Raw genomic sequence first — 11,042 nt, 5'->3', positions numbered from 1 at the left:
CACGAGTGGTAAGCAGGGGTGAGCATAAATAAATTGAAACTGAAGTAATCGCTCTATTTTGGTTGGTATGGATAATGGAAAAGCTATTTCTTAAATTTAAATTTTTATGTTTTTTTATCAATTACGATTAAATCTTTCAATTTTTATACTAACTTGAAATTTCTTTTTGCTATTATTTTAAATTTTAACTTTTAAATCTAAATTTTTGCACTTTTTTAATAACTGTGACTAGAACTAATTTTTTTTAGAAGTTAGACAAAAAATTTAAATTTTGATTGTAATTGATAAAAGATGTAAAAGTTTGAATTTAAAGAATAAAATTTAAAATTTTAATTACTATTGAAAGGAAGCTTTTAAGTTAGATATAATTATAAAAATTAAAAGTTTAGCCGATAAAAAATGCACATTTGAATTTAAAAAGTAGTTTGGTTGATAAATTACTAATAATTGACAAAGTAATAATTAAAGAAATGCGAATTTATATTTCCTTAATAAATAAATAAGATATATTGATCCATTGGAGAGGTAGTATATATCTAAAGTGACAATTAGAATGTTATATGCCTATATGATTAAGAAGTTTAGGGTGATTGATCATAGAGGTATACGATCTATCATTTATTGTACTTCGAAGACCGAATTATGGTTCGTTTTATTTTGATTATTCAATTTTAATTTATTTCAACGAAAATTTTTCAGCCAAAATATGTACTTGGTAGTCGAGTTTTTCCACGCGTCAATATTTGTTTGCTTGTATAATTTATAATGTATGTATAGATTGTATTTTTCCTTATTTACTAATAAGTCGACTAATTAAACTCATGTTTCTATAGTCAATTCGATCCCCCGATTGGATCGGGGGCAAACGCCTACGAAAAGATCGCTTGAACTTAAGAAAAAGCCGTTTAGATGTATACATAATTTGTTTATTCCTTATTTCGAAAAATCTATTGCTTAATTCGAAATCATTTTTGATCCAATTGAACAAAATAAGATTTTGTTTGTTTATTTTTTTCTTTAAATATAGAATTTTATCGATTTTTATATATTTGGATATATATTACCATAACATATTCTATATTAATATGTCATTAATGTCATTTTTCATCTTTCTTGTATATAAAGATAACACGCCTGTGAGCTATTTCTTTATTTCTCCGTAAATTGTATGTTTGTAACAATAGGGAATTTTTTTTCTCAATTCCAATCGACTAGGCGTATTATGTCGATTCTTTTGAGTAATATATTGGGAGATACCTATTGCTTTTTTTTATTAACATTGTTTCGAACACAACCAGTACATTCTAAAATAACCCTTACTCGGACATCTTTACCCTTGGCCATGAACCTCCTTGGGGTTTTTTATTCACTCAACTCTTCTATTTTCCGATCCGAAGTGAAGAATGAACAAAAAAATAGAAGTTGCTAACTCGAAATCTAATTTTAAAAGATTTCATTGCAATTAATAGAATTATAGTAATAGTAATATTAAGTAATACAAAGATTCTAAATTTTATTCAGATTATTAGTTTCGATTAGAATCACAGTATTTCATTTAAGCATCTTGTTTTGTTTTATAAGGTTGCAATAATCAAATTTCGACTTCCCTTCTCTTAATTTAAGAATTTGAATTTTAATTTGAATTTAATTTCATATAAAGTTCTTTATTAAAAAATACATTCGTAACAGCCAACTTCTGCTTTATTTGCTTGTTTAAAAACATAAAAAGTTTTTAGACCAAATTATAAAACTTTTTATGTTTTTAAACAAGCAAATAAAGCAGAAGTTGGCTGTTACGAATGTATTTTTTAATAAACAACTTTATATGAAGTAAAATTAAAATTTAATAATCAAATTAAAATAAAAATAAAATTTAATAATCAATAAAACAAATGAAAATGTCATCTTCAATAAAAAAATGCAATCACCAAAATACAAAGAAAATAACAGTTTGTGAACAAAGGGTTAATTTTTTTTGTCCAAAAAAAAGGATCAATTCACCCCCTCAACTTGGCACGAAAGATCAAAATGGCTCAAATTCGTGAAATCGGATCAAACAAACCCGCTACTATGTCAAACCGGATCAAATACGCCCGTCCCCACTCTCCCCCACTCTCACACCGCGCTTAAAACACACGCTCAATAAAAAAAATGATAAAAAGTCTAAAATAGTTAATATTTTTTAAATTAGTAATTGATTTTTTTTAAATAAAATAAAATGATTCCTACAATTTCAAAATTCATATATTAAATAATTATTTAAATAAAATTTACGAATTTTATTGTACTTTTTTCATCCCTCCCCCACCCTCCTCCATTCTTTTTGGATATTTTTGATTCATCTTGCCAAGTTATGGCCTTTTCTGACCCCATTTTACGGGATTGAGCCATTTTGATATTTCGTGCCAAGTTGAGGGGTGAATTGATCCTTTGTTCAATAGTTAGTTTGTACTCCCGAGTCAATTCCAAAGAAGTTTATATTTAGACTATTTAAATTAAATTAAATTAATTTGTTATATTATTTTTTAATTTAAATGTTCAGATAAGCTATGCCGGTGTGTTTTGTTCTGAATGGTCCCGACATTTCAGTAATGCGCTCTACAATTAAGGTAATACTTATAATATCTTTTTTAACGGTAAGTAATTCCCTCTTTTAAATTTTTATTGTTCTATATTGCTACCGTTCGTTTAACAAATTATTTACGCTTTCGTATTCTAATTTGTTAAATGAATGTGTATTTGGATGGCTCAATAGTAGCTGCGAAGTCCACTTTTATTTCTTTTGTTTAAGATTGGTTCATCATCTTCAAGAGATGACCTTTCTTCTTATATATTTATATATTGCTATCTTTGGCAAAAAAAAAAAAAATTGCATGACAAAAGTTTTTGGGTTAGGGGGGAATTTGACCCTTTGTTCAAGTATTGAACTAATTAGCAATGCAATATGACTTGGCAATAATTCATTGGCTCAAAATATTTGCAATAAAAGAGAAGCTAATTTAGAGTAGAAAACAAATAAAATAAATAAATAACAACAATATCCACTACTCCCCAACTAATATCTCATGGCCACAATTCCTTCCCCATCAGCCACTCTCTCTTCCTCCACCGCCGCCCAAAAGCCACCGCAAATCCCACCACCATCAAAACCCCACCTCCCAACCCCATCCCGGAAACCCCTCCTAACCACCCTCGCCGCCACCATTGCAGCAGCAACAATACTAACAGCCACAACTCCCCACCCTTCCCTCGCAAACCCAACACAAACCTACCGTGTCTACTACGGCACAGCAGCCAGCGCTGCAAACTACGGCGGATACGGAGGAAACTCCGACAAGAAAACAACAGCCGAGTATATCTACGATATCCCCGAAGGATGGAAGGAACGGTTAGTGTCCAAAGTTGAGAAGGGCACGAATGGAACGGACAGTGAGTTCTATAACCCGAAAAAGAAGACAGAAAAGGAATACTTAACGTATCTTGCCGGATTCCGACAGCTAGCTCCGAAGGATACGGTGTTGAACAACTTGGCGTTGTCGGACGTTGATTTACAGGACTTGATCGCCGGAGCGGACAGTGTGAAGAGTGAGGAGAAGAGAGATGAGAATGGACAATTGTACTATGTTTATGAGATTGATAGTGTTGGGAAGCATAGTTTGATTAAGGTTACTTGTGCTAATAATAAGTTGTACTCTCATTTTGTGAATGCACCAACTGTTGAATGGAATAAGGATCAAGAGACTTTGAGGCATCTTCATGACTCTTTTAAGACTCTTGGATCCTTTTAGAGATTGGTGTTTGTTTTTTGTTTATATTTGAGTTTCAATTATGCTTCAATTTGTATGCATTTCATCTTTGATTATATATATGTGTATGTAGAAGAGAATTTTCTGTCATAAGTAAATCTTTGTTCCGGAAATTTCGATTTTTTGGTTTCGGTTAATCCCTAATTGTTACTTTCCGAACTGTCCAAGTTGTTATAGATGAAAACCAACAAATGACAATAGTGTTATGTTCTGTTCTATTTCGTTATCATCTGGTTTTTTCTGAGTTTTCCAGCTTTGCATATGCATTCGTAAGTGCAGAACATATCGATACAGGCATTGTTATGGAGTGAATTGTGTTCCAGATTCTTTTAACATTTAGTTCTCTGTTTGGATGATATTTCTATGACTAGTACCTACCTACATTGCACGGAAATGGAAAACAACTACACAATAATTTTTACAAGAATTGGTTGCAAGTATAAAACTCGGAGTTCCAAAAGTGGTTTCGGAAATGAAAACAAAACATCAAAGCATAAGATTAGATAAGTTTTCGTACAATATAGGTATCCACGACCAAATAGACAATATTCTAGTCATCTTGTCCTACAATTTGGCAGGTATGGTGTGCAGAGATCACAAAGCAGAAGACAATGTGTACATTCAAGCTTAAAAGCAGGGTTTATCATCTTCATATGGCACAATTCCACTACAATGTGCTTGACTAGTAATTATGGCTGACCAATGTATCTACTGATAAAATGATATGTCCTCTTGCTGTAGCATTTCTGAAAGTATTTCAAGTTATCAAAAGAGCAAGAAAATACAGATTATTCAGCTCTGCTAAAAATCAAAGATGATTTGTGGACATTTCTCATATTTACGCATCCCACGAACTACAGTAAAATCTCTAAAAGTCTACATGATCAAGTATTATGTCACAAATTGGTGCCTTTATCGACCAATGGTCCCTTTACCCGAGCAAAAGACATACTACTCGGAGTTATGCAGGTCTTCGACTGTGTTATAGGTGCTTTAACTAGAGTAAGATGATTCGAGAAACAAGCATGTTCACGATTATTAGGTGCTGTCAAACACACAAGTACGGATAAATTCTGTAATAGTAACTGAAAAATACAACTCCACATCAAATTAAAATTAATAAGGAGAATGTCATCAAATTAAAATTATGTCAACAGACTTATGGACTAATTGTATGCATTCTATTATGTTATTCTATTCTCTATCTTTATTTTCTCCCATCTGCATACACTGTCTAACCATGGACTACCTGGAAACTAGCTTGATATTTGTCGAATGTTTACAGGACTGTGAGCGACCTTAACACAACAAAGTTATTTGTACACAAAATATTTGATTTGTTTCGAAGAATCAGCTCGAACAATTATGGGTTCTAAGAATCCAAAGAGTGACATCTACCCAAGCAACCTTGATGCATATATTCCCATTTCATCAAAACTCTGCATAACTGCCTACCACAATTTACAGAACCAGCAAGTGATTCTTATTTTATTCCTTACGCTGCGAAATTAAGATTCAAGCCAACCCGGATTAGTACAAAGTGAAGCCATCATCATAAGAAACATGCCATCCCTTTCGACAAGGCGGAGCATTTTCATCGTACTCAGCACAGCAACTCCATCTTTTCTTCCAATTGGCACGTCCAGTATTTGGTCTATTAGTCTTTTCATTCCATTTATAGACAATCACCCCCGAACGATCAGACCATTCTCCGTCAATCCCTTGGTGCGGTGGAGCCAATGAAAATAATCCCTTATCACCTGCAAACATTAGATAACATCATTCTTAATGTAAATACAAAAAGAATCACAACCAATTATTTTTCATCAAAAATGAATGAAACTCATTCCCTTTAGCATTGTCAATCAAATGACTATTGAAAGTTCAAGAATGGAAACATACTCAACAAGTGTTAAAACATAAATCTTGAAATTAGGGTAATTGATCCTTACCGTACTTTTCTCATTCAGCAGCTTGGTTACCGAATTTTAAAACGTTACAACTTGGTTATCTTACTATGCTTTTAGTGACTCCGCCAGGTTTCTAATGGGGCAGTAAGTTTGTGCTTCAGTTTTCTCTCATCTCCATATCAACCACATAAACAGAAAACACCTCACATTTTTACCATTTTCGCAAATTTGAAATTTCAGAATGAATTCCGGCTGCCACGTAGGCATAAATTAAAAAACTGCCTCGAGTCATTAAAATCTTAGTACGATAACCAATTTGTAATATTTTGAAACCGCAAAAAGAGAAAAGTACAGTAACCCTCAGAATCAATAATGTCCAATCATTCATGCAGAGGGTGGGTGAATTTTTTTTCTTAATTTACGGTCCAAATTATGCAGAATTAGTAAAATTGAAGAATTCAGATTTCATTATTTCACAACTCTAAAATTAAATCAAATCAACTAAATACGAATTTTGCTTTTCAAGTCAAGCTGCAAGAATATAATGAAATATGCACATAAAATCATATAAAATTACAATAAAATAGGCATGACATTACAATATTTACAGAAAAAACTTAATTAATAATTACCTGTAGTGTGGCCATGGAAAGAGCAAGCCGTAGGATAATTACGTGTATCAAAATACAGAGTATTACACCTCAAGCAACGTTTCTGGACTTGAGTTTTAGAGATATTATTTGGTTTTGAAGATGAACTGATTACCATCACTGCATTTGATGGCTTGTTGTAGTAAAAGCTTTGTGAAATAAAGCATGGCACAGACATGCTGGTAGTTAATTCAGTTGAGAGATTCTACGGTGTCGTTTTTTTAACTATATATGGTTAAATTGATTTGAATGATGAGGGAAAGGTGTATGGTTATGGCGGTCTCTTCGATGTTCCTTCTGTTTTCTTCAATGATTTTTCCAATTTTCTTAGTAAATTTTTATTTTCCTCTTTTATTTTTGCATAGAAAATAATCTTCTATTATCTTATATAAAACAAGATGCAAAACTTATAAAATCGCCTTATAAAATAAAAATAAAACTTACATAACTGCTCTAGTATAATAAAAATCTAATTTTTTGTTATCTAACAGAAGACTCATCAATAATCCTTTATAAAAACGCCAATTTTTTTTAAAAATACCAAAATTTTGCAACTTTTATCAGTTATGACCAAATTTTTTAAAATCGGCAAATATAACCCATTTGGACAAATTGTATTATTTTTATAGTCAAATTCGAATCAAATCGATTTTCTTGCCAATATGAGAATCATGTATATACAATTTAAAAATATTTAGTCACAATATAATACCAAACATATGCATGTTATGTCTCAATAAAAGATTTAATAACTATATATTAAATAACAAATCGGTTCAAAAACGGCTATAAAAGAAACATAATATGCAAAAAGGTATATTCGCTGATTTTGAAAGATTTGGTCATAACTGACAAAAATCGCAAAGGTTTGGTATTTTATGGGAGTTTACCCTTATAAAAAAAAGACTAACAAACCTTTAATAGAGAAAGGACAACAAAATTTTCATAAAAAATACAATCACCATAATAAAAGATATAAAAAAAAAAACAAATTTAATATAGCCTCTGAACGTTTCACCTTCAATCTTTAAAAGTTTTGATTTATCTCTGATTCTTATTTTATCTCTGATTCTGGGTTGAGAAAAATCTTAATTTGTATATTAGTGACTCAACTTTTTTTTAGAAGAAATCCCTCAATTTTTAAAAATTGTTTCCATGTCTATCTGTTAATATTTGTCATTCATATTTTATCAGGTTTTTGATATTTGGCACCCAAAATTTTGATTCAGTGCCTCTTTGGAAATTAATTCCAAAAAAGTGTCTGGGCCCACGCATTTCGCATTGTGGGAATGAAGAACACCTCTCGTTCCGCATTCTCACAATGCGAAACGCATTAATCAGCTGATTAATTACTTATTCAGCTGATTAAGCAGCATTCCGCATTAGAGAAATGCGTAACGCTGCAAGATTCTCTGCCATGGAAGGCAATCTTACCGTTGGGAGCTGCCATCTCCCAACGGTAATAAATGAGTTCCGCATTTGAGAAATGCGGGACGCATTTGCAATAAATAACCCCTTCAGCATGAAAGGGGTTATTATAAGGCAGTAAAAAAAATTGGAGAGTGTTTAGGGAGATATAAAATAGAGTTTGAGAAGCAAAAAAAAAAATTTATTTTTCATAGTTGAACGGAAAAAATTTGTGCCTCTTTGAAAATTAATTTCAAAAAAATTTATTAAGTGCCTCTTTGAAAATTAATTTCAAAAGAGTGTCTGGGTCATGCGTTCCGCGTTGTGGGAATGCGGAACACCTCTCGTTCCACATTCTCACAACACAGAACGCATTAATCAGCTAATTAATTACTTAATCAGCTAATTAAGCAGCATTCCGCATTAGAGAAATGCGGAACGCTGCAAGATTACATGCCATGGCAGGGAATCTGATAGTTGGAAGCTGCCAGCTCCCAACGGTAACAAACGCGTTCCACATTTGAGAAATGCGGAATGCATTTGCTATAAATAACCCCTTCAGCATGAAGGGGTTATTATAAGACAGTAAACAAAATTGAGAGTGTTTAGGGAGATATAAAATAGAGTTTGAGAAGCAAAAAAAAAAATTATTTTTCGTAGTTGGACGGAAAATTTTTTTGCGGGATATTTGAAGAAGCTACATTATCTGTGCGATATTATTTTTTCTCGAGGACTACAAGAAGTGAGTCCGTTTAATTTTTTTAATTATTGCTTTAAATATTGTTATGGTAGTAAATATAAGAAATTATTATAATATAGAGAAATGTTAGACTTTAATTATAGTTTAGAAAAATAATTTTGCTAATCTTTTGAGTCATGCTGAATTAATTTGTTCATTTAATTTTTTTAATATTTTACTGTTAGAAAAATGATCGAAAATATTGTAGTTTATTAAAATATTATTAGAAATAAAGTAACAGTAATTGCAATTGATAAAACAGACTATAAATTTAAAAATTGCATTTTAAATTTAATGGTTATATATTTGTTTTTTTTTATTATTTAGAAATAACGACCCCAAATCTATCTTTTCTGATATGGTGCGATGGTCGTATTGTAAGTTCTCCGTGTGGAGTAGAATATCATGGCGGTCGTGCGGCTAATATGGCACTTAGTGATAACTTGTGATCTCAGGCGGTGCTCAGCTCCGATGGGTACTTCAAGGCCGTACCTACAAAGTACAAAACAACCGTGAGAAGGGTGCCGGAAAGGGATTCCGGCAAACCACTCCGACGGTCTAGTCAGTAACTGTTTTAGTGAGAGAAAGAATAAGAAGTGAAAGGTAGTTAAGAGTTTTTGAGAGAAAAAGAGAATTAACCTTTTTACCTATTCTCCTTTTGCCTTTTATACTAATGTCTTTGTTTCTCTTTGTCTGGGCCGACAGGTCTGACTTCATTCTCTTTGTCTGTGCAGCTGTTTTTTCTGGAATGTCAGAGTACGTTCTGTCAGATTTGTCCCGTGTGTTCGGAGTGGTTGTGCTAGGTGATCACCGAGATATGCTCATTTTTAGGTTGTTGCTCTGATCGGTTTGTGATGTTGGCTTGTTCCGGTTTATCCTTGTTAGTTGTGTTTGATGTATCTCGGTGAGTCCGAGATGTGTTGTGAGTCGCCCCTGGTGTGCTCTGTTTGTTATGTTTGACCTATCTCGGTGGGTCCGAGATGTGCTGTGGATTGGCCTTTGCCGTCCTCGGTTCGTTTATCTGTTTATCACGTTGTGTTTGACATATCTCGGTGGGTCCGAGATGTGCTGTGGATTGGCCTTTGCCGTCCTCGGTTCGTTTATCTGTTTATCACAAGTCCCCCCTGGCGTGTTGGATATTTATGTCCAAGGAATTTATGTCCGAGTGTGTTTTGCTTTTATTGCGTGTATTTATTGCCGGCGCTTTTGTTACACGTGTCGTCCTTTTGCTGTTTGTGCCACAGATGTTGTCCCCCACTAGCACATTTATTGATGTGTCCTTTGGTTTTGGTGCGTTTTTTGAGGTGACTCTTCAGTTGCCCTTGTTCGGTTTCTATAAAAACCTTTCTTTGTTGATTTGCTTATTTTCTTTCCTCTTGTTTTTCTTTTGCTCTCTCCTTTGTCTCTTCTCACCTGTTCTTTGTTTTTCTTGCTGTTCTTGCTGTTCTTCTTTTTCTTCAAGATTTAATCGTAAGTTTTCCCATTTTTGTTCCGTTTGATCTGTTTTTAATTTGTGCCTTTGTTTGTCTCTGTTCTTGCTTATTTGTTCGTTGATCTTGTATACTTAGGGTTTATTTCTTTTGATTATCTGTTTTTCTTTTTGGCCTTTAGTGAATAAATGTCGGGCGAAGAAGATTCTCAGAACCTGTCCGAGCGAGACCTAGATATGAATATTGATGAGGACCTTAGTAGTAGTGATAGTGATCCTGTCGAAGATACCGAAGATGGTATTGTTGGTGAGAATAGGTTAGATGATTTGGTATGCTCGGAAGCGACTTCTTATGCTCGGCCTAGGCGTGTTAGACCTAGGAAGTCCAAAACTGCGGCTGTTAGGAGGGTGATGATGGAGACTACGTTTGCCGAGCTTACCCAACACTATTTGGACTATTTAGGATCGAAACTTAGGATTCCGGACGGTTACACTTTAGAGTTGTCTCCCCCGGGTATAACCATAAACGCCCCTGTTGACCCGGGGTATGTAATTGTTTGTGTGGAGCATCTTCACTCCGGTGTTAGGATTCCCTTTCAGACCGACCTTGTTGATCTGCTTCGGTGGTATCAGATGCCTTTGAGTCAATTTCATCCGAACGGTATTAGGCATTTCTTTACCGTTCGGGCTCTTTGTTTAAAAAATAAGATACCTTTCTCGGTAAATTTTTTTGCTAGTATGTATGGTCTAGTTTTTAATGGCGAGTATGACTTCGCTTATTTTAAAATTCTTAAGTCAGAGCCTAGGCGGATAGTTGAGAATGTTACCACGTCCCTTAAACGTTTTAGGGTGGACTGGTTTAGACTTAGGCATCCCTCGGCTTTTACCGAACTGCCTCGTTGCTGGTCATGTGTATCTCCGGAGCATACTTTCATTAGGAGGGATAAGATCCGAGAAACAGCACATGCTTGTCTTCAGGTTTTATTGGGGCATATCGGCCCTGTGAATACCGAGGAGCTCATTCCTCGGTTGAGGATTGTAAAGTTTAACCCTAATCGCAAAGGTTGTTCTCGGTTTTTATTTTTGTATTTTTGTTTGTCT

The 11,042-nt window shown here is 33.7% G+C and overlaps 2 protein-coding genes across 2 annotated transcripts; one reads left to right on the top strand and one right to left on the bottom strand.

The window, feature by feature from the left end:
• Nucleotides 1–3,018: 3,018 nt before the first annotated feature.
• LOC126659451 (thylakoid lumenal 19 kDa protein, chloroplastic) lies at nucleotides 3,019–3,919 on the top strand. Its single transcript, XM_050352741.2, has one exon. It carries the CDS (start codon nucleotides 3,066–3,068, stop codon nucleotides 3,786–3,788), a length of 723 nt encoding a protein of 240 aa, XP_050208698.1. The 5' UTR covers nucleotides 3,019–3,065; the 3' UTR covers nucleotides 3,789–3,919.
• Nucleotides 3,920–4,892: 973 nt separating this feature from the next.
• On the bottom strand, nucleotides 4,893–6,673 carry LOC126660952 (uncharacterized). The gene is made up of 2 exons (XM_050354681.2): nucleotides 6,349–6,673; nucleotides 4,893–5,566 (listed from the first exon to the last, which is right to left on the bottom strand). The coding sequence occupies exons 1-2, from the start codon at nucleotides 6,542–6,544 to the stop codon at nucleotides 5,337–5,339; spliced, it is 426 nt and encodes a 141-aa protein (XP_050210638.1). The 5' UTR covers nucleotides 6,545–6,673; the 3' UTR covers nucleotides 4,893–5,336.
• Between the last annotated feature and the right edge of the window lie 4,369 nt (nucleotides 6,674–11,042).

Source organism: Mercurialis annua, linkage group LG8, assembly GCF_937616625.2.
Source record: "Mercurialis annua linkage group LG8, ddMerAnnu1.2, whole genome shotgun sequence".
Taxonomy (NCBI): Eukaryota; Viridiplantae; Streptophyta; class Magnoliopsida; order Malpighiales; family Euphorbiaceae; genus Mercurialis; species Mercurialis annua.
The sequence above is the reverse complement of the archived record's forward strand: the minus strand, read 5'-3'. Positions and strand labels throughout refer to the sequence as shown.

Coding starts and splice junctions, on each gene's coding strand:
- LOC126659451 (XM_050352741.2), top strand. CDS start 3,066: ATGGCCACAATTCCTTCCCCATCAGCCACTCTCTCTTCCTCCACCGCC.
- LOC126660952 (XM_050354681.2), bottom strand. CDS start 6,544: ATGTCTGTGCCATGCTTTATTTCACAAAGCTTTTACTACAACAAGCCA. Junction 5,567..6,348: donor TTTCCATGGCCACACTACAG/GTAATTATTAAT, acceptor TAATGTTTGCAG/GTGATAAGGGATTATTTTCA.